This window comes from Mustela putorius, unplaced genomic scaffold (genome assembly GCF_011764305.1).
Source record: "Mustela putorius furo isolate JIRA1106 unplaced genomic scaffold, ASM1176430v1.1 tig00000145_pilon_pilon_pilon, whole genome shotgun sequence".
In the NCBI taxonomy this organism is placed as follows: domain Eukaryota; kingdom Metazoa; phylum Chordata; class Mammalia; order Carnivora; family Mustelidae; genus Mustela; species Mustela putorius.
Window position 1 is genome coordinate 20,001,050 of NW_025421294.1, and position 27,901 is coordinate 20,028,950.

Genomic DNA, 27,901 nt, shown 5'->3' on the forward strand with positions numbered 1-27,901 from the left:
CTGCAATGGGCAGTGGGCACATGCTGGGGGCAGGGAGGATGGGGCAGTTACTCTGTGGAAGATTTCTTCTCTCTGGGCCACTGATTTCTTCCCTGGAGCTGTGCTCAATGATGAGAAGAGTGTGAGTTTTGCAAGTGACAGTGATAGAGAAGCCACTTACATGACAGATCCTCCTTTCACTAATTCACCCCATCTCCCACCCAGAACCTCCCACATGGGCTCCTGGGGTTGAGGGCTGAGAGTAGGGACTAGAACAGGGCCCAGGCCAGAAAGGGAGGCTGATGGAGGGGAGCTGCTCTGTAAGAGATCTTGGGCAGTTCTTGCTTACCCCTTTAGCTGGCCAGAGATCCCATCTTACTCTGAAGAGTGTTCCACAGAGAGATGGGGAGGAGGGGAGAAAAAGGAAAGAGGGAATAAAAGAGCTGTAGGGATGGGATAGTGGGGGAGGTCAGGAAAGAGACAGAGGCTATGACAAATACAGGTCCAGCAACCAGTCATCCCGCAATAGGCCTTTCCAGACCCAGTGCCAGGCCTTGCCAGGGATAGTCTTCCTCATTCTTACGACCGAGAACACCCTGGCTAGGATTATATGTGGCAAAAGGCAGGAGGTCATATTGAAGTGGAGCGTTTTGTAGCCTGGGTTACCTACCAAACCCTGAGCGCAGGAAAGGGAGTTCCCAAGCTGCTCAGAGGCCTCTAGATGGCACCAGAGAGCCAGAGCTGAGCTGGAGAAACTGAGAATCCGAGTGTGAGACACGGCGTGTGACACCGTGTGTGACTCGGTGAGTGTGAGTGTGACAGGGAGCGTGTGGCACTGTGAGGGCGTGTGACACAGGCCGTGACACTGCGCGGCCTCGTGGGGCAGGGGCCCGTGTGAGTCTGTGAATGTGTGTATGTCACCGGTAAATATGTGGGGCCACAGCTCCGTCCCGCCCTGAGGGCAGGTGACAGGGAGACCCTCGAAAAGCCCGAGCTCTGGCGTGTCAGTCACCTCATTCTCACTCTTGTATATTCCCCCCATCCTCATTCTAGGGGAGCCCCCGCGTCCCATTACCCTTCTCCTCCCAAGGCCCCCTCCATAGCCCCACCCCCACGGCTTGCTGCGGCCACCGAGGCTGACCGCTCTGCGGCTTCGGCCAGAGGGGGAGGGGTGGACTTCCCCGGAGCGCAGTGGGAAGGGAGGGCTACACGGGGTGATCTGGGGGTCTGCGCGGGAAGAAGGTGGATGTGGAGAAGCAGATGCCCTTCAGGGAAGAAGCCACTGGGGAAGCCATTTCCCCCGCCCGACTTCCAAAGAGGCAGGCAGGGTAGGGGACAGGTGTTTGAGTGAGGTTAGGAACGGAATTCAAGAGGGGTCCCAGATGGGGCTCGCGTGCGATAAGTGCAAGGTGAAGAGCCAGGGAGGGGGACAGCCTGTGTATCCGGGTCCCGGGTAGTGAGGAGAAAGCGAAGGGGGTCGTGGCTTTGGGGAGCGGTGCTGGGGGTCCCCTCCCTGAGGGACCAGAGCGGTCCCGAGCTCCACCTCCCGGCCGGGGCGGGGGGGTAGGGAGGGCTGGGAGGCGGGAGGGAGGCGGGCAGGCGGGCCAGGAGGGAGGGGGGAGGGAGGGGGCGGGCCGGGCTGTGCGCTCTGCTCGCTGCTGGCTCCGCCGCCACCGCCGCCGCCGCCGCCGCCGCCGCCTCACACACTCGGGGAGCGGGAGCGCGGCGCGGACGCGAAGCCGCCGGGGCTGCTGTGCCCCGAGCCAGCCGGAGCCGGAGCCTGAACCGCAGCGCCAGCCCGAGCCGTGCCGAGCCGCAGCCCGGGCCGGGGCCGGTGGCGGCTCATGGTCAGCAGGGCCGGCGGCCGGCGCTGCCCCGAGGCGGGTAAGGATCCGGTGGCTGTGGAGGCAGCGGCGGCGGCTCCCGCTCGGGAGCGGCCATAGCCGGCGGGAGCTGAGGGAGGGGCGCTCAGCGGAGCGAGGCCAAGAGGGCCCGGGCGGTGCTCAGCGCGCTGGGCTGAGGTGGGGGTGGCTGGGAGCTCGGACCGGGGTTGGAGGTCGGGGCACCCTGGCCTCCAAAGTCCGCGGCGAGAAACCGAGCGAGGAGAGGGGGTGCTGAACCGGACCTCTGCCGTGGCGTCCCGCACCCCTGCGCGTTGGAAGCCACGGGGAATAAGGGGACTCTAGGAGCGCGCCGAATGGAGGTGGTTGGGGGAAGCTCGCAACCCCCAGTTTGAGGAGGGGACGAAGCCGGCAAGGACCCTCGTACACAACGCACACACACACTTGTTGGGCGACCAGATCGGATCACTCAGGCGCTTCCAGCTCCCCGCGGGCACCCAGAGGGCCAGACCACGGACATACGTACACGCATACATACATCCGTACATATGTGCATACAGACATACCTCCCGCACACCAGCGCCCACTGGGGCACCGTCACTAGCTCAGAATCCGCTTCAGCGTCTGCACACTCAGCAGCATGGACACACAACCCGTGGCCCTAACAGAGCAACAGAACACAACCGAGTGTGACATTTGGCGACAAAGACACACAAACACAATTCCGTGCCCTCATGTATGAGAGTCGCGGCCACAGTTCGCAAATGAACACTCAAAACCCAACCTCGCACGTACATATTCCTTTAAGGAACACACCCTAACATGAATTATGTTACCCACTCCTTGGCCAGAACACAGATGCACAACACAGGTCTCACTTGCCCCCTCCCCCCCCACTGCACCCACATAAACACAACCCCAGTGTCTCAGCACACGCCTTGACAGCACACACCCTAACACAGAAAGTAGAACCTACAGCGGCGCCTCACGGGCGAGAACACAGAATCCACTGCTTCACACATCTTAACACTGGGTGTCACACACCTTACACCAACAGTGTCACATTACACCTTGCAGCCTGTACACACAAACACACACGCTTGCTCTCTCTCCCTCGGAGGCCAGATTGCGTTCAGGGAAGATGAGGGGCAGTCGGGCGAGCCCCTAGCGTCCCTTCATCTTAATCACGACACTGTTATTGTGACTATCAGCGCCGCGGGAACCCTGGGGGCCGGCCGGACCGGCTTCCCAGCCTGCGTCTCCCCCACCCCCACTCCGGGGCCGGGCCGGCCGGGTATTCCCGGAACTGGCTGGACTGGCAGGCCGCGCCATCCCGGCTCCGCTGGGCTTCAAGGCCGTGGGTCCCTTTGCAGGGAGTGGAGCCTGAGGCGGTGTTTGCGACCCTCTTCGGGCCATTTAGCTGCGTTCTGCGAGCCACCTGGGGCCCCAGCACACCTGGGTCCCGCACACCTGTATCCCTCACACACCTGGACGCCCCTTCCGCCGGGTGCAGGCTGTAGGCCAGAGTCGCGTGCACTGGCAAAGCCCTAGGGCCCGAAGGAAGATCTCGGCTCGCGCTGGAGCAGAATTGGCAGGCTAGGTGGACTCAGCTACCCTTGGGAGCCCAGACTTCTGGCCTCAGTTTACCCAGCAGTGATTGGCGACTGTTTCTTCTAGCCGGAAATACTCGGTGTAGCGTTGAGGTCTTTGAGGATTGAGTGCGGGGCAAAGACCCCTTTCCGCTAGCCGTGAGAGGGTCCGTTTCTTGAGAATGTCCCCACCCGGCCTGGCTCGCCACGCTTTGTGATTCCGGTGCCGGCTCCCTCCCCGCCCCCTCCCGGCGCCCGCCGCTTGGCTCCCGCCTGGCTCCCGCCGATGCTCGCTTGCTGGGGACCCTAGGCAGTAGGCGGAGATGCGGTGGAGGAGGGATTCCCCGTGGCGGCCCTTGGGGGCCGGAGGCGCAGTGAGCCTACTGGCCGAGGCTCGTTTCTCACCGCTCCCCTACCTCGCCTTGAGCTCTGGGAGGCCTGTGTCGCTGGAGTGGGGGTGGGGGTGGGGGTGGGGCCGCCTGAGTCCGAGGATGGTGGAGGAACAGTGCCCCACACACACACACACTACTGCGTCCTCTGGGAGGAGACGCCCACGCTCTGGGTGTGTGCGGGGAGCACCCGCTGATCACAGCGGTGTAGACAGGGGCCTGCCCCAGCGACCACGGAGTCCAGGACACCGTGCTGAAAGACAGAGGGAGCCTACCATTACCTGCTCTGAGCCAACCTTCCTTAGCTGCCAGAAAAGAGAGTGCCCAGAAGATGCTTGTGACAGCCTAGAGGTAGGGGTTATTTTCTTGATGTGGAGGTCTCGGAGGGTTGAAATCTGTAATTACAACTAGACCAGGGCATGGAATGGAATCAGCGAGGAAGGGTGAGAAGGGCCTCTGAAGATAGGCAGGGGTAGTGCAGTAGGGGAGCTGATCAGAACTGGTTTCAGTTCTGGCAGCCTTTAGTTTCCCCTCTCCCCCAAGCTGATTCCCAGAGGGACTTCAGCTGGAAGAGGGTGTCTTGCTGGCCTGGCCTCTTCCTGGCAGAGGGACTGCTAGTGTGGCTACTTGGTCAGAGGATCTGGGCTAGAGAGAGACGGTGAGCTAACTGCTGGGAGAAGTGGGCTGGAAGCACCAGGAGAGGGCCTGGTGGTGAGGGTAGGACATGGGGGAGGCCCTTGTGAGATGGTATGGCTCCCCCTACCCTGAACAAGGATGGCTGGTGCTGCCGGGTGAGATTCTTTCAACAATGTCTTGAGCACCTGCTGGTTCTATCTGCCAGGATACATAGTTGGGGGTGAGGATGCCGCACAGTGGTAAGACACACACCACCCTTGTCTTCCAAGGTCTTCCCAACTAGCAGGGGATGGGTTCATTTACTTACTGAACCAGCGAACACCTACTGTGTGCCTGGTGCTGGGAATAAAATTCCCTGTTCATGGGGTGCCTGGGTGGCTCAGTGGGTTAAAGCTTCTGCCTTCAGCTTGGGTCATGATCCCGGGGTCCTGGGATCGAGCCAGACATCAAGCTCTTTGCTTGGCAGGGAGTCTGCTTCCCCCTCTCTCTCTGCCTGCCTCTGTGCCTACTTGTGATCTCTGCCTGTCAAATAAATAAATTAAATCTTTTTTAAAAAAATTTAAAAAATATTTATAAAGAAAAAGCCCTGTTCAGTTATTTTATATATGTACTGGTCCTTTACAATATAATAGATCTGAATGCCACAGATCTCATCTCCCAAATAACTAACAAGAGGCAGAATTGATTATTTCCATTTCACGATCTGGAAGCAGATTCAGAAAGGTGAAGCCACCTGGCCAAGGTCACATGGCTAGGAAGTGGTGGAGCAAGGGTTTGAACCCCAGCATTCTGACTTGAGCATGCAGGTGCCTAGAAGCCCTGCAGATGCTAATAGAGGGCTGTGCAAGAGCAGGGAGAGGAGCTGAGGGCCATGTACATGTTCACTGTGGGAAGCCTCTGAACAGCTCCACTCCGCACAGCCCCACTCTGCACAGCCCCACTAAGGCTTACCCTACTCTCCCAGAGGTTGGCTTTGTCCTTTGGTTTTTGTGGCCACGGTGGCAGTGGCTGTTGTGTAACAGTGCGGGGCGCAGGGGTAGGGGTGGGGGGGGTCGCAGCTGACTTGGTCACTGGGATGCGGATGGCTGCCTCTGGGTATTTTAGCATTCAGCAGAAAGTGGACCCTAGTCCCTGAGGTGGGCTGGAAAAGAAGGTTCCGGGTGAACACTCACTGCTATCCTCTCCCCGTCTCCAACATGTTGACACAGATGGCGGTTTCCTTGGCCCTCCCTGGACTCTGTCCCCTCACACCTCACTGCTCTCCTCAGGCCTGAGAAGAATGAGTCACTGTGCGAGCTGCAGCTCTGCTTCTCAGGGCCCTGGGTGCCTATGTCACTGGGCAGAGGTGGGGACACACTTGTCAGGAAGGCAGCCAGGGCCTGGGCAAGGGCAGATAAAGCTAATGGCTTCAGAATGTGCCTGAAGACTAATGACTCTCCATAAGCAACCATCACTGGGCAAAGTTCAGGGATGGTGGGGGCAGGGGTAAGGGAGGGCTGCCTCACTGCTGCTCCTGGCTCCTCTGACTGTGTCCCTTCATCCCCACGGCCTCTGGGTGGGGGAGGGGACAGCTTCAGGCTGGGGTTGTACAGCCCTTGAACCCTAAGCCCTCTCTCTTTCCTTGCCAGGCAAGTTTGGCAGCCCAGGGATGGGGTGGGGGGGCTACTCAGCCAACATATTCTAGCCTTTGAGAATTCTGTGGATTTTCTTTCCCCCCATCCAGACTTTCCCCCAGACTCTGGATGAGAAGAGGCATTCTTATTTCTCAAATCTTGACTCTGCTTACTCCTTCTGTGACCTGAGACAGTTCGTGTTTCTTTCTGAGCCTCAATTTTATCATCTGTACAATGGAGAGCAGTGTAATAATAATAAAGTACCCACTTTGGAGGGTGGGGAGGATTAGAAAGGATAGTGTATATAAATGGAGTAAAATCTCAGGGAGTGTTAGCTGGGATGATGATGACAATGGTGACGGTGATGATGATGGCAAAGGTGACAGTAGAATTTGCACTTCTTTCTCAACTCCAGGGACATAGCACATCTCAGAGTTATTAGTCTTTTCCTGATAGTGTGTCCTGTTGCCTCCATTCTACTGCCTGGGGATTTCTCCAGGTCCCTCCCCCACAATCAGAATTGGTGGGGGCAGATAATGCTCATTTTAAAGGAACGTTCTAGGTGCTTCATGGGCCTTAAACCTTCTTCAACTCTTGCCCTCACTCTGGGCAGCCACCCCTCCAAACCCATGTTCCCCCATATTCCTACCTTCTGGAAACACCCTCTTCCCCATACATTCCTGGCCTTGGATATTTCTCTGTGGTCCTCTTTCTGACTCCAAGTTGTACACCATAATCCTTTCCTGATTCCTCTGCTGGCTGGAGGTAAGGGATGTCCTGAGGGTGACAGGGTGAATGAGTGAGACAGGAAAAGAGTGTGTATGGGGTGGGGAGGCTTCTAGTGTGTGTGCTGCCTGGGAGGCCTGGGGGGTTGGAGCCCTGGGTTGTGACCCTGAGAGGTGGAAGAATGGGCTTAATCTGTAGCTCTTGGAGCTGCTACAAATCAGTCACCCTGACTCTGTCAGACCAAGACCTCTGAATTTACAGCCAAAATTTGTGAGCATTCATTTTTCTTGGAAAAATCTGCCCCATCGTTTCATAAAATTCATAAAGGGGGCTTGATCTAAAAGGATTAAGAATCTGGATTCTGGAGAGTGAGAGAGGCAAGCAGTCACTGCCTTATTTCTCCTCTGTGTCAGGTTTAGGGTAATTCCCATAGAGCCCCCACCCTGCCAAGACTTAGGTGTGGAATTGGTGTGTGGAGTGATGAACTCTGTGTCTGCCACGGAGGGAAGGCAGACTAAGGTGCCCAGAAGGGAATCAGGTTCCCTGGAGACCCTCTTCCCAGGGTGTGTTTAGGTTGGAGCTTTAGAAGTAAGAGGAGCCTTGTGCTAGATCTGTGCGGGTAGATGATGGATAGTGGCTGGAGGGTGGATCCACTTGGAGCATTCGATAAATTCTTCCTTCCTTTAAAGAGATTAAGATTGCAACTAGGAACAAGCACAACACTAATCTGATAACAGCCTCTTCTGCGTAGGGCACTTTACTGGCAAGGAGAGACCAGGGAGGAGGTGTGGTTTGGGAGTGCTATGTGAAGAAGTGAAGTGTTCGACTTTGTAAGGAATCTGCATTCACTGAGCATTTGCTGAGAGTCAACTATGGTCCTAAAGAGAGAAGGATGAAATTTGACGCCAGTAGGTTCTTGATGGAATAAGGGAATTGGGCAAGGAAATAAGCAGTGACCACCCAGAAAGTGCCAGGATAGGCTAAACCTGAGAGCTACCGTGGTCTTTTAGGAACTTTTACTGAGTGCTTACTGTATGCCACGTCCAGAGCAGGGTCCTGAGGCTGTAGGAACAAAGCAGAGGTTCTCATCTCTGCCCAATCTTGTAGGAGAGACAACTGACAAATTATTTCCCATCTAGGGGCACCTGGGTGGCTCAGTGGGTTAAAGCCTCTGCCTTCGGCTCAGGTCATGATCCCAGGGTCCTGGGATGGAGCCCCGCATCGGGCTTTCTGCTCCGCAGGGAGCCTGCGTCCCCCTCTCTCTCTGCCTGCCTCTCTGCCTACTTGTGATCTCTGTCAAATAAATAAATAAAATCTTTAAAAAAAAAGTAAAAAAAAAAACAGTAGAAATTATTTCCCATCTAACAGCTACATAACTTCAATTATAAGTGCTGTGAGGGAGCATCTGTTGAGTACTTAGAGTATGCGCTAGGCGTTTTTAGCCCACGTGATCTCAAACTCCCTAGGAAATAGGTGGTGTTGTTCCCATTTTACAGATAACGAAACTGGCCCTAAATCATTGTTCTCCTGCTCAGCATCCAGGAAATGGATAGTCTGATGTCTTCTCCACCCTGATTCCTTCCATGTGCCAAATGATTACAACCAAACAAAAATGACAAATAGTCATTGAATTCAAACGGTTGTGAGGTCCATGATAGCAGATTGAGTCTATCTTGTATGCTGCTGTGTCCCAGTGCCCAGGAGATTGCCTCACACATTGTAAGTGCACAGTAAACATTTGTTGAATGCATGGTGCCCAGCTCTGTGAACGTGCGTGGGTTGGGGCAGGGGAATGAGTAGAGAATCTGGCCCTACCTTCAGGAAGTCTGGCATTTGTCTGGAGAGCCAGAGAACACAGGAATAGGTGCACAGTACTGGGGTTGAACAACACTGGCAGGTGGGCGGGGTCCAGGCAGCTCAGTGATTCATTGCCTTAGGACTGGGGCAGACAATAGTGGCTGTGAGTTGGAGAAAGGAGAGGTCACCGCAGGCTGGAGAGGCCTGGGAAGGCTTCCTGGGGGATTAGGGGCTGCCTTCAGTGGGGTAGGTGTGGTCTCTGACAAGGATAGGTAGGATTTCCTGGTGGGAGGGGGTGTGTCAGGTATTTCAGGTGCAAGTGGGGAGGTGGGGAAAGGAGAGTGAGCCTGAGCCCTCTGCTGAAAAAGCAGGGCCTGACTTTGGATTTAAATAGAGGGGCTGGCCATGGTTTTGTTGGAGAGAAGGAAGGGATCAAGACTGGGACAGCAGCAGGGCTGGTTGGGGTCTGCAGGTGCATTGCCTCAAAGCTGGGGTGGGGGAGATGAAGGGGAAGTGGGTTATTGGGGTGATGAGGGCACAGCTTGTGGCTGGCTATGGCATAGAGGGCTCCAGTTGGAAGGATGTGGGGGTGGGCACAGAGAAGCCGGTCAGAGATGGGACTGGACACGTCAAAGGGGGAGGGGCAAGGTATGAGACAGGGGCCAGATGTTTACTGAGAGCCTGGGAGCCTGCTTGGAGGGGAGTGGTCAGGAACAGGCTGGTGGTGGCATTGGCAGCACCATCCCAGTTAGACCTGCTGGGCTCACGGTTGCTAAGGACAGGCTAGGGCAGCTCCCAATGCCAATTCCAGGGCGAGTCAGCCCTGACCACAGTCCTGACCCCAATCTTGACCTCTACACTCTTCTTCCACACACCCGTCAGTGTCTCCCTCCCCCTACTCCCCCCCCCACCACCACTGGTGGAAAGAGGGCAGGAAGGGAGGAGGAGGAGCCCTGGGAACCCAGCTGGGGGTAGAGCTGGGGGCAGTGTGCTGGGGGGGGGGGCGGGGAGGTGGGTGGCTGACTCCTACACTTCAGCTCTGTTTCCAAGCCTTGATGGGTGCCTAGTTTAAGCTGACCCTTCATGGGGGTGGGGGCATTGGGGAATCTGGTGATTACTTTCAGAAAAGAAGGATTTGACGTGTCATATCTCATACACATATACTGACCAGCATCTCAGAAGGAAAAGAAATGAGACGCCTTCCCACTCCCTCCAGCCATCCTGAGTGGCCCTCAGCGTGGGGTCCAGAGAACATAAAGAGTGCCTGTATCTCTTTCCTGTCATGTATGTGGGGGTGCTTAAGGGCTTACCCTTCCACTTGCTGTCTCTCCGTATCTCAGTATCAGGGTAATTACCATGGGTGACTAAGGCAGGATGCTGGTGAGAAGGAGGTGTTGGGCAAAGCACAGGATAGAGAGCAGGGAGGAGGGAGTGTCAGCAGGGTCAGGGCGTTCCATGGGCGGGAGCTCCTCTAGACCTGTTTTGGGCCCTTACCGGCTCCTCCAGCTGGGGCAGACGCTACTGCTACACCCAGCTGTGAGTGAAACTCAGGGTTCTGGGTTCTGGAATTGGGGCTGAGCTCTCTTCGTGGGATAGTGTATAGATGGCAGAAGGGGAATCAGGGCCTGGCTTGGGCAACCCTCAGGGCCAGCTTCCTCTTCCCAGCTGACCTCCTATTTTGCCTCTTCTCCTTGCAGCCCTCCTGATTCTAGATCCTGCCAGGATGGGGCCCCCGAGGCCCAACCCAGGCCCCGGGGGGCAACGGTTGCTGCTGCCCCCCTTGCCACTGGCACTGCTGCTTCTGCTGGCGGCATCCCCAGGCCATGCCACTCGGGTGGTGTACAAGGTGCCGGAGGAACAGCCACCCAACACCCTTATTGGGAGCCTTGCTGCGGACTATGGTTTTCCAGACGTGGGCCACCTGTACAAACTAGAGGTAGGCGCCCCATACCTGCGAGTGGACGGCAAGACGGGAGACATCTTCACCACGGAGACGTCTATTGACCGCGAGGGGCTCCGTGAATGCCAGAACCAGCTTCCTGGTGAGCCTTGCATCCTGGAGTTTGAGGTGTCTATTACAGACCTCGTGCAGAACGGCAGTCCCCGGCTGTTAGAGGGCCAGATAGAGGTACAGGACATCAATGACAACACACCCAACTTCGCCTCGCCAGTCATCACGCTCCCCATCCCTGAGAACACCAACATTGGCTCACTCTTCCCCATCCCAGTGGCTTCTGACCGCGACGCCGGCCCCAACGGTGTGGCATCTTATGAACTGCAGGCCGGGCCTGAGGCCCAGGAGCTGTTTGGGCTTCAGGTGGCAGAGGACCAGGAGGGGAAGCAGCCACAGCTCATCGTGATGGGCAACCTAGACCGGGAGCGCTGGGATTCCTATGACCTCACCATCAAGGTGCAGGATGGCGGCAGCCCCCCACGCGCCAGCAGTGCCCTGCTGCGCGTCACTGTGCTTGATACCAACGACAACGCCCCCAAGTTCGAGCGGCCCTCCTACGAGGCTGAACTGTCCGAGAACAGCCCCATAGGCCACTCAGTCATCCAGGTGAGAGGTCCCTCCATCTAACTGTCAAGATTCCCACCTCAGGAAATGGGAGCCTGGCCACGGCTGGTGAGAGTTCCCTTCACTCGGGGGTAAACTGAGAGGGTACTGTGATCTGGTGAGACCTTCCTATGCCAGCAGATGATACTATTTCCCTCTATCAAGCTACTTAGTGAGGGACGCCTGGGTGGCTCAGTTGGTTAAGTAGCTGCTTTGGGCTCAAGTCATGATCCCAGGGTCCTGGGATCGAGCCCCCTGTTGGGCTCCTTGCTCAGTGTGGAATCTGCTTCTCCCTCTCCCTCTGCCCACAATCCCCACTCAGATTCATGCTCTCTTGCTCTCTCTCCAATAAATAAATAAAATCTTTAAAAAAAAAAAAAGGCTACTTAGTGAGAGTGACAGTGTAGGAATAGTAGTCCCCTCATCCCCAAATCAGACTCAAACTGGAGAAACTTCAGAGAAGGGAAACCCCCTCTCAAGTCAAATGATATCCTCCTCTCCAGCCAGGCCAGCCAGGTTAGAACAAGAACACTCTCTCCAGAGATGAGAATATCTTCCCCACGAGCAGCCCCTAAGCCAGACCAGACTTTTCCTGAAGCTAGAGAACAGAGCCTTTCTTTGCTTCTCCCTGACAGTCAGATGAGATTATTTGAGCCAAGTGAGTCCTCAGAGTTCTAGAAAACTGCATTCAGATGCCTCTCTGTACACCAGCTTCCTTCCCTAGACAAGGGTGCTCATGAGTATGGGGTGCTTGGCACAGTGGGGGGTCCGTTGCCTCTGCTGAAGTTCTCAGCACCCCTCTCCATGGGAACTGCCCCAGGGGCTGGGCAGCTTGGTGGGGCCAGGGCCTGGGAGGGAGCAAAGAAAGCGTCCCTGCAGACAGGTGGGCGTATCTCCCGCTGTCATCTCAACCCTGGCCTCCTGCCAGCCCCAGCTCCTTTCTCCTTCCCCCTGGGCTGAAGCTGTCTGTCTTTGAAGTGAGGGAGCTGAGGAGGGCTCAGCCTGTCCTGTACACCGTTATGGTCCTGGGAAACCCTTCATTTTGTGTCCTCAAACTGAAGTGGGGCGTGGGGAGGAGTTTTAGGCTTTTTTTTAGAGGCTGGTGGACTTGAACATGTAGAAGAGAGTCTGAGGAAGAAAAGGGAGACAGACAGTCGGAGATGGTGAATAATAACAGCCTGGGTGCCAGGCACTGTTCAGAACACATTATGTATATTATGTCATGGAATCCTCACAGTACAAGGTAAGCATTATCCCCATTTCACCGATGGGAAACTGAGCCCACAGAGATTTGGAAATTTGATGCCTGGTCTCCCAGCTGTTGTGTTCACATCCCCCTCTGGCTATGTCCAACAGCCCGGCTTCAAACTCTGAATCCTATGCGTGTAACAGCTACACCCCCTTCCAGTGAGCCGAAGCAGAAGAGTGGGCAGAGATGGGGTTTGAGAAGGGGCAGAAAAGAGAGGATGGGAGAGAGGCAGAAAGAGCTGAGCAAGGCTGGGAGGGAAACAGGGACAGAAGTGAAGAGTCACAGAGACAAAGGGAGGTAAGAGGGTAAGAGAGGTGTGTAAGAAGTGTGTAAGTGTGTAAGAAGCCAGGTGAGCAGTCTAGAGACAGGGAGAAGTGGGAATCCCAAGGGAAAGGTAGGTGACAGAGAGGTGGACTGGGGACGGGGGGGTAAGAAGAAGAAACAGTTTGGCTCTCACAGAGGTGAAAAAGGCCCAGAATAGCTAGGATGCCCTGCCCAGATGTCTCCACTGTTGAACAAGTTCTGGTTCCCAACAGGAAGGAGAGGAGACTAGCAGTGGTATGAGGCCCCACTAGACATGGTGCCTAGCACTGTGTTAGCACTGATTTTCAGAGATGGACAGGTGGATGGGTGGATGAAAGGAGGGATAAATGCTATTTAGGGAGCACTTGCCACATACCAGGCAGTGTTAGGCATTTTTACAAGTATTATTTAATTCTCTCCACAGCCCTATGAAATAGGTTCTATTATTAATCCATTTTATACATTTATAGACTGAGGCTTGGGGTGATGGAGTAATTGGCCCAAGCTTACGTACTTAGGAAGTGGTAGAGCTGGGATTTGAACCCAGAACTCTTCTGCTGTGTTTCTCAAAGATTCTGCCAGGTTATACCTGTCCTGTCCTCCCTATTTCCCCCCCACACACCCACTTCTCCCTTACCAGTGGTACCTCATGGCCATTCCCACCAGGTTCCCGCTGCCCCATCACCACCCATGTTTGTATAGACTTGGGCCGAGTGTGCGTCGGCATTGGCGTGGGAGGGCGTGCCCACTGCAAAGGGACAGACAGTTCATTGTTTGATGCTGGGAGCCCAGCCCGCTGCCAGCAGGCTCTGTAGCCCGCACCAGCCCCTCCCTCCCGGCCGCAGGCTCAGCCACCCAGATTCCTCAAGTTGGTGCCTAGCCAGCACCAGCCAGGGGAGAAGATGCTGAAACCGGTTTCCCTGGTTTGAGGGAGCCATGGCCTTGCCAGCTCCTTCTGACCCATATCCCTATGTGACTGCTTTCGAACGAAGCCCCCTCCCCTAGGGCTTCCAGCTGGGCATGTGTGCAAACACACACATGCACAAACACATACTTTCTCACACATTCATACATACCCCCCGTCTCAGAATACATGTACGCGCACACGTGGGTACTGTGCTCACGTCAGGCAGACGTTCCACACCTTTCCAGCTCTTTGGAAAGGTTGAAGGCCCGTTTAATTGGGTGGAAGGGCTACCCCAGTTGCTAGCTGGCTTCGCATCCCCAGATTGGGGCACACCAGTACAGGAACAGTAAGCAGAGCTGTCCCATCTCTGCTAGTTCTTGTAACACAGCAGATTTGCAGGCTACATCTGTGCTTCTTAGGGAATGAGATCAGTACTGTCTGCCCTGTGTCGGGGTTGGGAAAAGGGCAGTTGGTCTATGTGTTGCTTTTGGAAAGGGTGCCGCATTAGACGAATCGTATCTGCCATGCTCACTGCAAAGGCAGCACACATGTCCCTTAGTGTGCTATCCCAAGACTAACCCATCCCGGCTTCCCTTGTTTTACTCTGCTGCCCTGTAGGTGAAGGCCAATGACTCGGACCAAGGCGCCAACGCAGAGATCGACTATACATTCCACCAGGCACCTGAGGTGGTGAGGCGTCTTCTGCGACTGGACAGGAACACTGGACTTATCACTGTGCAGGGCCCCGTGGATCGCGAGGACCTGAGTACCCTGCGCTTCTCTGTGCTCGCCAAGGACCGAGGCACCAACCCCAAGAGTGCCCGTGCCCAAGTGGTGGTGACTGTGAAGGACATGAACGACAACGCCCCCACCATTGAGATCCGGGGCATAGGGTTGGTGACCCATCAAGATGGGATGGCTAATATCTCGGAGGATGTGGCAGAGGAGACAGCTGTGGCCCTGGTGCAGGTATCTGACCGAGATGAGGGAGAGAACGCAGCTGTCACCTGTGTGGTGGCAAATGACGTGCCCTTCCAGCTGCGCCAGGCCAGTGAGACGGGAAGTGACAGCAAAAAGAAGTACTTCTTACAGACCACCACTCCACTCGATTACGAGAAGGTCAAAGACTACACCATAGAGATTGTGGCCGTGGACTCTGGCAACCCCCCGCTCTCTAGCACCAACTCCCTCAAGGTGCAGGTGGTAGACGTCAATGACAATGCCCCTGTGTTCACCCAGAGTGTCACTGAGGTTGCCTTCCCAGAAAACAACAAGCCGGGTGAAGTGGTCGCCGAAGTCACTGCCAGTGATGCCGACTCAGGCTCTAACGCGGAGCTGGTTTACTCTCTGGAGCCAGAGCCAGCTGCCAAGGGCCTCTTCACTATCTCTCCTGACACTGGAGAGATCCGGGTGAAGACATCCCTTGATCGGGAACAGCGGGATAGTTATGAGTTAAAGGTGGTGGCCGCTGACCGGGGCAGTCCCAGCCTGCAGGGCACAGCCACCGTCCTTGTCAATGTGCTGGACTGCAATGACAATGACCCCAAGTTTATGCTGAGTGGCTACAACTTCTCAGTGATGGAGAACATGCCGGCACTGAGTCCAGTGGGCATGGTGACCGTCATTGATGGGGACAAAGGGGAGAACGCCCGGGTACAGCTCACGGTGGAGCAGGACAATGGTGATTTCGTTATCCAAAATGGCACAGGCACCATCCTCTCCAGCCTGAGCTTTGATCGGGAGCATCAGAGCACCTATACCTTCCAGCTGAAGGCAGTGGACGGGGGTGTCCCACCTCGCTCAGCGTATGTGGGTGTCACCATCAACGTGCTGGATGAGAATGACAACGCACCCTTCATCACCGCCCCTTCCAACACCTCCCACCAGCTGTTGACCCCACAGACACGTCTTGGTGAGACGGTCAGCCAGGTGACAGCTGAGGACATTGACTCCGGGGTCAATGCGGAGTTGACCTACAGCATCGCTGGTGGCAATCCTTACGGACTCTTCCAGATTGGATCCCATTCAGGGGCCATCACCCTTGAGAAGGAGATTGAGCGGCGCCATCATGGGCTCCACCGCCTGGTGGTGAAAGTCAGTGACCGAGGCAAGCCCCCGCGCTATGGCACGGCCTTGGTCCACCTTTACGTCAATGAGACCCTGGCCAACCGCACCCTTCTGGAGACCCTGCTGGGCCACAGCCTGGACACGCCACTGGACATCGATATTGCTGGGGATCCAGAATATGAGCGCTCCAAGCAACGTGGCAACATCCTCTTTGGAGTGGTGGCCGGTGTGGTGGCCGTGGCCTTGCTCATTGCCCTGGCAGTGCTTGTGCGCTATTGCCGGCAGCGGGAGGCCAAGAGTGGCTACCAGGCTGGCAAGAAGGAAACCAAGGATCTGTATGCCCCCAAGCCCAGCAGTAAAGCCTCCAAGGGAAACAAAGGCAAGGGCAAGAAGAGCAAGTCCCCAAAGCCTGTGAAGCCAGTGGAGGACGAGGATGAGGCTGGGCTGCAGAAATCCCTCAAGTTCAACCTGATGAGTGATGCCCCTGGAGACAGCCCCCGCATCCACCTGCCCCTCAACTACCCGCCGGGCAGCCCTGACCTGGGCCGCCACTACCGCTCGAACTCCCCACTGCCTTCCATCCAGCTGCAGCCCCAGTCACCCTCAGCCTCGAAGAAGCACCAAGTGGTGCAGGACCTGCCACCTGCAAACACATTTGTGGGCACTGGTGACACCACATCCACGGGCTCAGAGCAGTACTCCGACTACAGCTACCGCACCAACCCCCCCAAATACCCCAGCAAGCAGGTAGGCCAGCCCTTGCGGCTCAGCACACCCCGGCCCCTACCCCACCCCTACCACGGGGCCATCTGGACCGAGGTATGGGAGTGATGGGGCAGGTGGATCAGACCTGTGTGCTCCTCAGCCCATTGGGGCCAACGCAAGCCAGTGGTGGGAGGTGGGACCAAAGATCTGGGGATGCCGGGGCCTTGGTGATGACCCTGCTGCCTTGCCCAGGCAGAAGGATAGACTGAGCGAAAATTGAGGGAGGGTGTGTGCTCTGTGGCATTCTCCTCCTTGCCCCCTCCCCACTGGGAGAGGCCTGTGACTGTCAATTCCCAAGACACTGGATGCAGCTGCTGGGTCTTGCCAGTGGGGGCTGATGGGCAGATGAGCAGAAGGGGTGGAGGCAGAAGGGGGAAGGGAAGGGAAGATAAAGTCTACTCCAAAGCTGGGTCTCTAGCTGAGACCACCTATTGGTGCTTCTCTAGAAGGGAAACAGGGAAACCTGGGGTCCTATTGGGTAACTGGGTAGGGACTCTGTCAGGGAGGGGGGTCCTCCCTATTTGTGCCTTCTGTGTGTGCTGTGTTAGCCTCTTCCCCACCCCAAGCTCCTGGGACTGGGCCCTGGCTCCCCTTCCCCAGTCCCAAACACTTATCCCTGACAATAAAGTTCTCTATTTTTGGAGTTTTGGTTTCTTATTTTCCTGGAACTGAGAGAAGGAGTGAGAGAGACTGGAAATGGCCCTTTGTCCTACCCAATTTCCCTATCCCTTCTCTTTGCCCCTTCCTGCTTCCCAGACTTGCCCTCTACCCCAGCCCTATCTTCATTTACCATCATCCCATCTGACAACATGTCCTCTTATTCTGTGTTTGGGAGGCCATCTTCCTAGGAACAACATCCTTCCCCAAGAAAGGGCAGGTACACTCAAGTGAGAGGCACCCAGGTCCCGCTTTTTGTCCACTGGCTGGGATTTCACCCTTCCAATCTGTTCACATTGAGGAGCCCCTGATGGAGCTTGGGCCAGAACACCTGGTAAGGGTGAATCGCAGCCGCCCACCTCAGGTGAAGACAGAGAAGCCCTTGATTACACCAGCCACCTTCCCTCGGGGCAAGATCTTTCCAAGTCCCTTTCCCAGCTTTTTCATCCCAGCATCGCTCAATGCCCAGCAATTACTGGGTCCTGCCCTGCATGTCCCCGCTATGATCACTAGCCTGGGTTACTGGGAGGGAGGATGGGGGCGGAATCCTCAAGTTCTTTGGATTGGCCTGCTCTGGATCCCGACTCGTAGGGTGCTCCCTTCTGACTTTAAGCTGAGGGACCCTAGTCCTGCCCATCCTCCCTTCCCTTCCTTCAGCTCCTTGTTCTAGCTACCCTGGGCTGCTGGCTCTCACTCTCTCTCTCTCCGTCTCTCACTTCTTGCTCTCCTAGATCTGCCTTGTCTCTGGCTGTGCCTGCAGGGCACTGGGGCTAAAGCCTGGGTGAGAGGCCTCAGGTCCTGGGGGAGTCTCTGAGGCCAGAGGCAACATGTCTCCATGGCGACTGAAGAGGCTTGAGACACTCCCAGGAGGTCCAAGGCGCCAGCTCTCGGATTCCATCCACAAACTCCCCAATGCCCTGGGGGTACCCCCAAAGTAAACAGTCCTGGGGGCTTTGGAGGAGTGGGGCAGGGGCAAGTGAAAACTAGTTGCATCCCATTTCTCCTGGACAAATAAGCATCTCTAGGGGGACCGCCAGCAGCTCCTGACCAATGATTCTTTTCTGTTCCCATCCTTGCTGCCACCAGGTTGCTCTTCTATTCCTTTAGCCTCTTCATTGCTTTGTCTTTCCCAGGGATTATCCCTTACTCAGCTGCAACCCTACACATCCACCGAGCCACAATGAACACCTCCCTTCCACATTAAGACACAACCAAACCACAACACCATTGTCATCATCAGAACTCCCACTGTGTGATCAGCATGGTACTAGACCCTGAGGGGACATGGTCATATTCAGAGAGATAACACACTTGAAAAGATGAGGCAATTGAGCCTCTTAAACGTGGAGTGGGAAATGTCTTAGTGAAGTTTCCCAGCTTGTTCCACTGTTCCTTCTGCTACTAGCTGCTACTATTTTTTCGTCCTTACACAAGGTGCAGTGTACCATACTCAGCACTTTTTGTGAATTAGCTCATTCAAAGCTCATAACTCTTGGTGACATAAGTCATTACAATGCTCATTTTCCAGGAGGGAAAACTGGTTAGTGCTGGACTCAGAATTCAAACACAAAGCGTCAGGAAATCTGATTTCCAGAGTCTGCTGTTACCCATAATGCTTTACCAGAGGAGTCCCCTAATTAAGTCCGTTTGGGGAGTAAGAGATGTGCTATCACATTAGCCTATTAAAGGCTCTGCAACGCCTGCAACAAAGATGGGGGACCCGTTAAACTTTGTGTAACTCGGGGTTTTCCAAATTTATTTGACGGTGGTGCCCCTCCCTTTGAGGAACACAGTGTGGGAAAACCCACACAGGACATGGGAGTGGGTTCCTGGAAGGAAAATGTCAGACTTGAGCCAGCTCTTCAGTGACAAGCAGGAGCTGGGCAGGAGATTCAGCCGAGTGAGCCGGCTCCTGAGGCAGGAGTGAGCATGGCCAAGTTGGGGACAGGGAGAGGGCAGAAAGGGGAGGGTCAGGGCGGGAGTGGAGGGTATAGGAGAGAGCTGAGAGATGAGATGGGAAGAACTGGAGGTTATAGAGTGCACAGATGCCTGGCCAAAAGTTCCTTAACAGGAAACAGGAGCCCCTGAAAGCTCACGAGTTTTGGGTGAACTGAGTTTTAGAAAGTTCACCAGAGCATGTAGTGGCTATAAATGGGGTAGAGGTGAATGTATAGAATTGAAACTTCAAGGTCCAGACAAGGACGGTGGCCGTGGGGACAGTGGATGATGGGTGGAATTGGCTAAACTTGGGGAGAAACGACCTCTAGGACTCAAAGGATGATTGGATATTGGGGAAATGGGTATGACAGCTCCCAGGATTCCCAGGTGTACATCATTCTTCTGTGTCTGGGTGATGGCATAGTGACGAAATTGTTGCCCATGCACAAGGTGATTGAAGATAAAGAAGAATTGAGTTTCAGACTTGTTGAATCTGAAGGGTCAGTAGAGACAGCCAATAGGAAATATACCCAGCAAATGTCTAGAACTTCAGGACCAGCATCAGAGAGATTTTGGATCTAGGCTTTTTAAGATATGATAGTGATAGAATTATAGGGAATGTTTAGAGTTGAGGATGCCCAACCTTCCGTTTTACACAGAAAAAAAAAAAAATCATAGGAAAAAAGGCCCAAGTGACAAGTTTTGGATGACCAGGTGTAAGTTTTGGGGGAACAGAAGGCCGCTGGCTACCATCTTGGGGAAAACTGGGAAGAGAAGCACTGGACGACCAGTCTGCCCGCAGACCCCTCCTGGAGACTCCTTTACCACATCCCAGCCCCAGGTCAATTGTGGGGACCTCATCTGTCATCACCCTGACTCCTTGGTGTTTTGGATCACAACATGGATCCCGAGAAGGGTTGTCTATTCCTGAAGATGAGGTGGGAGCCAAGTTAGGAAGGCAGTTCTGAGCCGCCTTCCCAGCAGCTTACCTCAGATGCCTTGAATGGAATGAAGATTGTGATGGATCAGGAGGTACCGGGAGAATGGGTCTGCAAACCCGGGGTCCCCTTTTCCGGCCTTCTTGATAAGCTCCTACTGAGGGTTTTAGAGTAAAGACAAAGCACCAGTGAAGTCCTAGAGAATTAGAGGGAGACTGGAGACTTAGCAGCAGCAGGGCCTGGGCCTGAGCTGCTCCCATCCCCCGGCTTCTGTGGGCCCTGGGTTTCCGCCCTCCACAACTCCTCATGTCTGGATGGCAGCAAAATCAGTGGCAGTCCCAGGTGGGTGTTTCCATGGCTGGTTGGTTGTACCAAGTGCCAAGCTGAGGCTGCCAGGTTCTTGGGAGAATCCTTAACCCGAGGCAGGCACCCAGGGCTGCTGGCTAGGAGCAGCCTGTCCCAGTTCCACTACCCCCACCCCAATCCCCCATACAAGCTTCTAAGTCCTGGTTCCACTGAGCCACGGCCCCTCCCAGAAGCTCCTTCCAATTTCCTAGAAGGAGTCTCTCTTTGAGGCCAGCCTTCCTAATTGCTGATGGATGCCAGCCCCTCCCCCTATGCCCAGGTCCTCCTGGGCCCTGCCCTCTACAGTTAATACTCTGTTTCCTGATCTGGAGGATAGGGGAGTTTCCATTGTTCTGCTTCCCCACCCCCAAGGGGCCCCGGTTTGTTATCAAGCTCCCTTTCCTTCTTCCCCTCCCACCTTTTCTACTCCCAGGCCTCTCTAGAGGGGAATAAAGTGGGGACAAAGGGGCTCAAGGGGGAGGGGACGCAGCAGGGAGTCCTGAGGCTGCTTACAGCATCTCGAAGCAGGGGTGGGAACCAAGGATCAGAATGACACTGGGATCTCTTTTGGATGGAGGCAATGGAAAGTTAAAGAGCAATGAGACAGGTGAGGAGCTAAAGTTCAGGGGTGCTGTTTGGAAATTAGGGAACTGCACTGGTATTGGTGAGCTCTTTTGGAATGAGGACTCCATACTGCTTTAAGGAAGCTGTTCTGGAAATCCGGAAGCTTGCTCCTGATTGAGGCTATGCTGGAATTAGGGGAGTTGGCTGGTATTGTGCTCTTCTGGCGTGGGCTGTTCTGGAATTAAAGGCTGTGCCGATACTGGGAAGCTGTGCTGTGATGAGTGGTTGTACTGGATTAGGCTTATTGTGGTGGCCTGGGGGCTACAATAACACTGGGGCCTGTGCTGTGGTGGGACTTGCAGTGTGTGGACTTGGCTCTCCTGGGAACTGCCCCAGAATTAAGGGGCTCCTCCATTGCGGTCTGCGCTTTCTTGGGGGCTCTGCTGTGCTGGGGGGCTGGGCCTCTTCTGGATTGCTGCTGAGGCCTGGGGGGCCGGGAGCTCTGGGGAGGGCCTGGCTGGGGCTGGGGGTCGCTCTGGTGGTGGGCCCCCCAGGGCCAGCTGGCCTGCCAGCAGTGACCCTCCTTCTCCCCACAGTTACCTCACAGACGCGTCACCTTCTCCGCCACCAGTCAGGCCCAAGAACTGCAGGACCCGTCCCAGCACAGTTACTATGACAGTGGCCTGGAGGAATCTGAGACGCCATCCAGCAAGTCATCCTCGGGACCCCGACTCGGTCCCCTGGCTCTGCCCGAGGACCACTATGAGCGCACCACCCCCGATGGCAGCATAGGAGAGATGGAGCACCCCGAGAATGGTGAGGAGCTTCAGCATGGACAGGGCACCCCGGGAATGGGTGGGTAGGAGTGGAGAACAGGGATGAGACTTGGACAATAGCCTCCATTTATTGAGCTCTTGTGTGTTTAGCGGCACTCACTGAGCCGAGTGCTTTCAGCTATATATTCATTTAATCCTCACAACTGCTCTCTGATCTGAGAACTAGACTGTTCTCTTCACAAGTGCAGGGAACGTGAGGCTCGGAGAGGTTGAGTCACTTACCCAAAGTAAGACAGAGGAAGTAACAGAGCCGGCAGGGATGCAAAGGCTACTCCGATTCCGAAGATCTTGCCCTGGGCACCGCAGTATGCGGCCTTCCTGAGAACAGGGATTCAGACAGCACTGAGGGAAACTGGAGGGAACCTTGAGGTCATGACAGTCCCTTAATGGGGTCAGACGGCCTTGAGAAAAGGAAGGGGCCCTTGGATGCTCCTTGGAGCTCAGAAGAGGGTATGATGATCCCCTGAGGGGAGGAACCAGAGAGGATCTGGCTGAGGGAAGGAAGTGGGGAAGGCTGGGGAGGGGAGAGGCCTGCCTGGGAGGGGTTTGAAGGGTGGTGGCAGAAGGAAGGTCTGGGCCAGAGCAGAGGTCAGTGTGGGAATGGATAGTGGGTACACTTTCAAAATGTGTGTGTGTGATGCATATGCGTGTGTGTGTGTGTGAAGGGATCCATGGTAGCCTCTGGAGGGGGAGAACAAAGAAGCTTCCCCTTGGGACTGAAAGACTCTCCAGCTTGGAGCTGTCATTGGGTCTTGCCCTCTCCCTCAGTCCAAACTTCCCCCCAAAAGATGAAAAGTTCTACTCCCCACCCCTCAGGCACAGGGCCCTTGTCTAACATTCCAGGCCCTAGGTCTCAGAGTGCCCTCCACCCCACCCTGCCCCTCCATGCTCTATCTCATGCCCGTCTCGTCCTTTTTGTGCCCGCGCAGAGCCGGCTGGCCGGAGCAGGCCCTGAGGCAGAGTGCCAGGTATGTGGGAGCTGCTCTGGGGTCTGGGGTCTGTGGGACTTGGCCCAGCACCCAACCCCGTCTGCCCAGTGACCTTGTTCTGCTCTATGCCATGTTGGGTCCCCCAACCATGAGCTGAAGAGCCTTGGTGCTTTGAGGGTTAATGACAGAGCTGTCCCCTCCTCACCTTGCACTGGCAGGAGGCCAAGCCAGGGTGGGTGATACCAGGGGAGCCCCGGCCCCAGGCAATTCTGCTCAGTCATGTCCCTGAGGGAGGGTCACCGCCTGGTACTGTCCCTGAGCAAGGGCGGGACAGGGACAACTATGACAGGAAGTGCTCCTGGCCCAGCCGTTCCCATGGAGACCCCTGCTGCCCAGCAACCACACTGGCTACTGATGTCAGGCGGCCAACTCCTGTTCCCGTGGGTGTTCTGGGCAGGGAGCCGGGGCTAGGCCAGGGGCGGTGGTTGGCATAGGGGGCTGGAGTGCGGTGGGGAGGGGTTGCATGAGTGTGCTTGTGAGGATGCGAGTGTGTGCTTCTATGTGAACTCCCCACTATCTTCTCCCTGGCTTTAAAGGAGGGCCTCACTGTGCTGGGGTAGGGTGGGGTTCTAGGATAGATGGGAGCACGGTGAGGCTTGGGAGGGGTTCAGAAGGAAGGTATTTGCCCACCTTCATCTGAGGCTGGAGAAGCCCAGTATAGATTTGTGTGTCGTGTCTATTGAGGTTAGGCGTGTGTGTGTGTGTGTGTGTGTGTGTGTGTGAGAGAGAGAGACAGACAGACAGACAGACAGACTGACAGAGATATTGGACCCTTAAATGAGGATGGGGGTTTCCTCACCCCTAAAGATAGATTTGCTTCTTTAAGCCTGTCTGGAGATAGATGAGGGAGGGTGTAGATGGGTTGTGTGTTTGTGCACCTGTCGGAGGGCAGATTTGGTGGGTGTGTTGATAGGAGAGCTGGAGGGTGGCTGAGGATGGAAGAACGCATCTATTTCAGGGTAGACTGTATGAGAGAGAAGAGCCTGCGGTGGGCGGCAGGAGGCTGTGTGTCTATTTGCGGGTGTGTACGCTTGCCAACTCAGTGGGCAAAAGGGGCGTGCACCCCTGTCCCGAGGCAGGGCGGAGGTGCCCATGGGAAGCCCTGGAAGGGAGCTCTGCAATGTTACTCTGCCTGAAGACTGTCCTCCCCTTTCTCTTGCACAGACCTGCGCCCTTTGCCTGATGTTGCCATGACGGGCACATGTACCCAGGAGTGCAGCGAGTTTGGCCACTCTGACACGTGCTGGATGCCGGGCCAGTCATCTCCCAGCCGCCGGACCAAGAGCAGCGCCCTCAAACTCTCCACCTTCGTGCCTTACCAGGACCGAGGAGGGCAGGAGCCTGTGGGTGCCGGCAGCCCCAGCCCCCCGGAAGACCGGAACACCAAAACGGCCCCCGTGCGCCTCCTGCCCTCCTACAGTGCCTTCTCCCACAGTAGCCATGATTCCTGCAAGGACTCGGCCACCTTGGAGGAAATTCCCCTGACCCAGACCTCGGACTTCCCACCTGCAGCCACACCGGCATCTGCCCAGACAGCCAAGCGTGAGATCTACCTGTGAGCCCCCTTCTGGCCGGTGGCCATACCCCATCCCAGCCACCGGCCAGGCCCCAGTTGGGCCCATTCCAGGGTCCTGCTCCTGACCCCCTTCAGCGTGGACTTCCCAGCCAGGACCCCAGGTGGGGTGAGTACTGGCCTCATGACCACGCAGGCCCTTCCCCCAAGCAGGGTCCAGGTCCTCTCTCCTCACTTCATCCCCCAGCCCCTGGGAGCCCTTCTTCCCCTTTATGGGGCTCCCCCCAGCTGGTGCCCAAGAGGGCTCCTCTATAATGACTAGGCTCCCTTCCCTCGACTTCCAGGGAGCACTCCCTTACTTTGGGCAGATGGTGGAGTCAAGGGTGGGCAACACACTTTTAACTCATTGTTTCCCACATGGCCGACCAGGGTGGAGACAGGATGTCCCCATTACAGCCCTGCTGCAGGGCTGAACTGGGGAGCCCCTCTCCTTGGGAACTCCCAGAGGAAACTCAACCGCCAGGGGCTCCCTGAAGGGCTTTTGTTACCAAAGGTGGGGTGGGGATGGGGTGGGAGTGGGCCGGAGGCCTTGTCTTCCTATACTGCTCCTGGGCTCGCCCACCTGCCTGCCACGTGCCCCTGCCTGATCCCATCTGGGCACCCCCCTTCCCTGCTGGTCATGCAGTGTCTGTATATAAGGACCTTGGAATGATGTCCCCATTTCTGCCTGATTTGCAACTTTTCTTGTTGATGTTGTGTTGTCTTGGGGGACCCCTCTGGGTGGGGGGAGGCTGCCCTGTGCCCCCTCCTCCCTGCCGCAGTGCCCCCCACCCCAGGCCTCTACTGTTCCATGTTGTAAATACCCCTGGGGCCATAGTGGGATGGGGGTGCAGGCCAGGGAAACAGTGGGTGGGTGGGGGTGGGGATGGGGGTAACATTCGCCTATCAGCAGAGCTGGGCTTTTATTTAATTTTTTTTAAAAATACAAATCTCTATTTTTTTGGAACTGTTGCGCTGTGCCCTGGGGGGGGGAATCCCCGCTCAGGCTGGCCCCCCCACATCCAGATGAGCATCACAGAGGGGCCCTGAGGCTGTGGGGGGCAGCTGGACAGGGGTGGGATGACTGTGCCTCTGGCCTGGTTGGGTGAGTTGGGAGCAGGAAGGTTTGCTCAAGGGGTGGCTGGTTGCTGCCTCTAATAGGGGGAACCTGCACCCTGCCCCCTCCCTGCCCCCCAACCCCCAGCCCCTGCCATGACTGACCCGTCAGCCTGTAAAACCACCATTGCCTTGATCTCAGGGGGTGGGAAGGGCTGCCTCAGGGCACCCTGGACTCCAGGCCCCCTTCTTCCAGTTGGGCTTCCCTTTGCCAGGGTCAGGGGTCCCCTGGGGGAGGGGGTGGGGAGATTGGGGGGCAGAGAAGCCCAGTCAGCCATGATGAGGTGGGATTCCTTCCTGCACCTCAGGGGGCCAGGGTGTGATGGGCATCCTATAGAGCCCTCATCTCCCACTGTGGCCATCTCAAAGCCTCAGTCCCTCTTCCTTTCAGAAACCCCCCACTGCCTTGGCCCATACCTCTCCAGCTCCCCAGGGGCCCAGGCTGGGAGGCTGGAGACTCAGGGTATGGCCCTTGCTTGACTTAGTCTAAGCTTGGGGGGTGGCCCAAGGGTGGGAGGGTTGGGTACAGGCTGCTGGGTTGTCTGGTGCCTTTGGGAGCTGTGCTGCTGGGGTCTTGACTCCTGTAACCCCAGACACCCTACTCCACCTCGGGAAAGCCAGGGGCCTGAAGAATCACCCTATTCTCTGCTCCTTGCCCCTAACTTGGCCTGGGGTAACAGTGCTGGGAAGGAGAGCATTGTTAGGCTGGTAGCCTCAGCATACACAGCCCTTCTATTGAGGGCAGAGGGTAGAGTGGGCTGGGGTGGCAGCAACCAGGTCTGGGGGATGGCCAAAGGCTCCTTTCCCTGGGGGAAGCCCAGAAGTGGGCTGCGGGCTTGATAAAGAGCCTCCTTCCCCCTGCACAAACAGGGCAGGTGCAATAGCGGTAGAGTTGGTAACATGGTGTGCCCAGCTGGTAGGGCAGTGGCCTCAAGGGCTGTCCTGTGTCCTGGAGGTCAGGGTTCTGGCAAGAAGATTGTATGAGACCCATTTGCTTGGTGGAGTGGGCAGTTCAGACAGGAAGCATTCCTGGAGTCAGTGGACTCCCCTGGAAGCCCCTGGTGGCCTGGGCACCCTGCCCTGGTCTTGGGGACCCCTGAGCACCGAGTGGAAGGGTGGAGGAGCATTTTGCACAATGGAGAAGCCAGAAGGAAGGGGGTAGCCCAGGTGGCTGGGAGGGCTGAGAAGCACAGAGGAGGAGCCCTTCCTACAGGCAAAGGCAGAGTTCCAGCCCCCTGGTTGGGGTCAGGGCGCTGAGTCTGTCACCCCCTGGGTACTCGAGAGGTGAAACCAAAGGTGGGCAGGGGATGGGTGAAAGCACCAGGGACCACCCCTATTGGTCCTAGGTCTGTGAAGCCCTTCCCCAATGCCTTGTGTCGCGTACAGTTTTATGTACAAACAGGCGACATTTGGCCAGAGGAGACCCCCCTCAAACCCAGCCTGACCCAGTCAGTGTCTTCCTAGAGGGGACCTAATTGGTCCCCAACCCCCTACTTCAGAGCATGTCTCTTGGTAGGGAGAGGGTATATGGGGACATATTTCTCTCCTGGGGTCCCTGAAGCCTGTCTCACATCCCTGGGGGAGGGTCTCTGGGGCATCTCTCACCTCTGGGGGCTCCCTCGGCCCTATCTCTCCCTTTGGGAGTCTCTGGAGGGACTTGTATTCCCTCTGGGGACCATGGGAGCATGTCTCCCCCTACCCAGGCTCTCTGGGGAGCCTGTTTTCCTCCCAGGGTTCCTGGGAGTACTTAAGGCATGTCAGTCTTGGGCCATCTCTCTTCCCAGGGAAGGGGGCTATCTCTGAAGCATGTCTGGGAAGGGATGTTTCTGGCCCTCCCTGCATCTCTCCTCTAGGGACGTCTCTGACCTGCAGCACTTTTGGGATGAGACGGGACAGCTCTGAGTTGTCTTTTCTCCTGGAGGCTCTGGGATACCTCTCTCCCGAGGATCCGGCCGCTGGAGCCATTTCCTCCCTGGATGTGGGCTATCTCCTGGTGTTGGGAAGGCTTATGTTGGCCAAGAGAAAGTCTCTTAGGGGGCGTCTCCACGCGGGACTTCTCTGGGAGGGGGGGACTGTGTCTCGCCCATGGGGTTCCCGGGCGGGGGTGTCTGCCCTTGGGGAGAGGGAGACTGTGTCTCCTCGGGTTATCTGAGTAGGGAGGGGGGCCGTGTCTCTCTCGTGTATTGGGGGGTGGGGTTCGGGGAGGGGGGCTTTGGGCTGTCGGGTGCCCACACTGGGGTCGTGTTTCTCTTGGTTCGTGCCACTTCCCACCGCCTCGCTCCTCCCGGGAAGGGCCCCCGCCCCGCCCCCCACTCCCCCCACCCCGCCCCATCCCTGGCGCTGCGAGCACAATCCCGTTGATTTGTAATGATTTCTGTCTCTTTCTGTCTTTCTCTTTCTCTGACCTCCCCCCTCCCCCGCCGCGAGCATGCGCAGGCACCGCCCCTACCCCCTCCGGTTCGGTTCGTTTCCGGTTTGTTTGCTGAGCTGTCAATGGAAGACCCGTGTAATTATTCCCGAGCTTTACAATAAAAGTGTGAAAACCGGA

The 27,901-nt window shown here is 56.3% G+C and overlaps 1 protein-coding gene across 4 annotated transcripts; it reads left to right on the forward strand.

Moving 5' to 3' along the window:
* The first annotated feature begins 1,623 nt into the window (after nt 1-1,623).
* On the forward strand, nt 1,624-27,901 carry PCDH1 (protocadherin 1). 4 transcript variants are annotated; one of them, XM_004744747.2, is made up of 6 exons: nt 1,625-1,863; nt 10,268-11,130; nt 14,205-16,400; nt 21,457-21,676; nt 22,626-22,664; nt 23,850-23,982. In XM_004744747.2, exons 1-5 carry the CDS (start codon nt 1,824-1,826, stop codon nt 22,649-22,651), a joined length of 3,345 nt encoding a protein of 1,114 aa, XP_004744804.1. In that variant the 5' UTR covers nt 1,625-1,823; the 3' UTR covers nt 22,652-22,664; nt 23,850-23,982. The 4 variants fall into 4 exon arrangements, with proteins under 4 accessions (XP_004744801.1, XP_004744804.1, XP_004744802.1 ...); XM_004744744.3 differs by lacking the exon at nt 22,626-22,664 and having other exon boundaries at nt 1,624-1,863; nt 23,850-27,901; XM_004744745.3 differs by lacking the exons at nt 1,625-1,863; nt 22,626-22,664 and adding an exon at nt 3,876-4,149 and having other exon boundaries at nt 23,850-27,901.

Excerpts from the sequence above, each read along its gene's own strand:
- PCDH1 (XM_004744744.3), top strand. The coding sequence starts at position 1,824 with ATGGTCAGCAGGGCCGGCGGCCGGCGCTGCCCCGAGGCGG. Across the intron at positions 11,131-14,204 it reads TAGGCCACTCAGTCATCCAG|GTGAAGGCCAATGACTCGGA; the intron begins GTGAGAGGTCCC and ends GCTGCCCTGTAG. Across the intron at positions 21,677-23,849 it reads GATGGAGCACCCCGAGAATG|ACCTGCGCCCTTTGCCTGAT; the intron begins GTGAGGAGCTTC and ends TCTCTTGCACAG.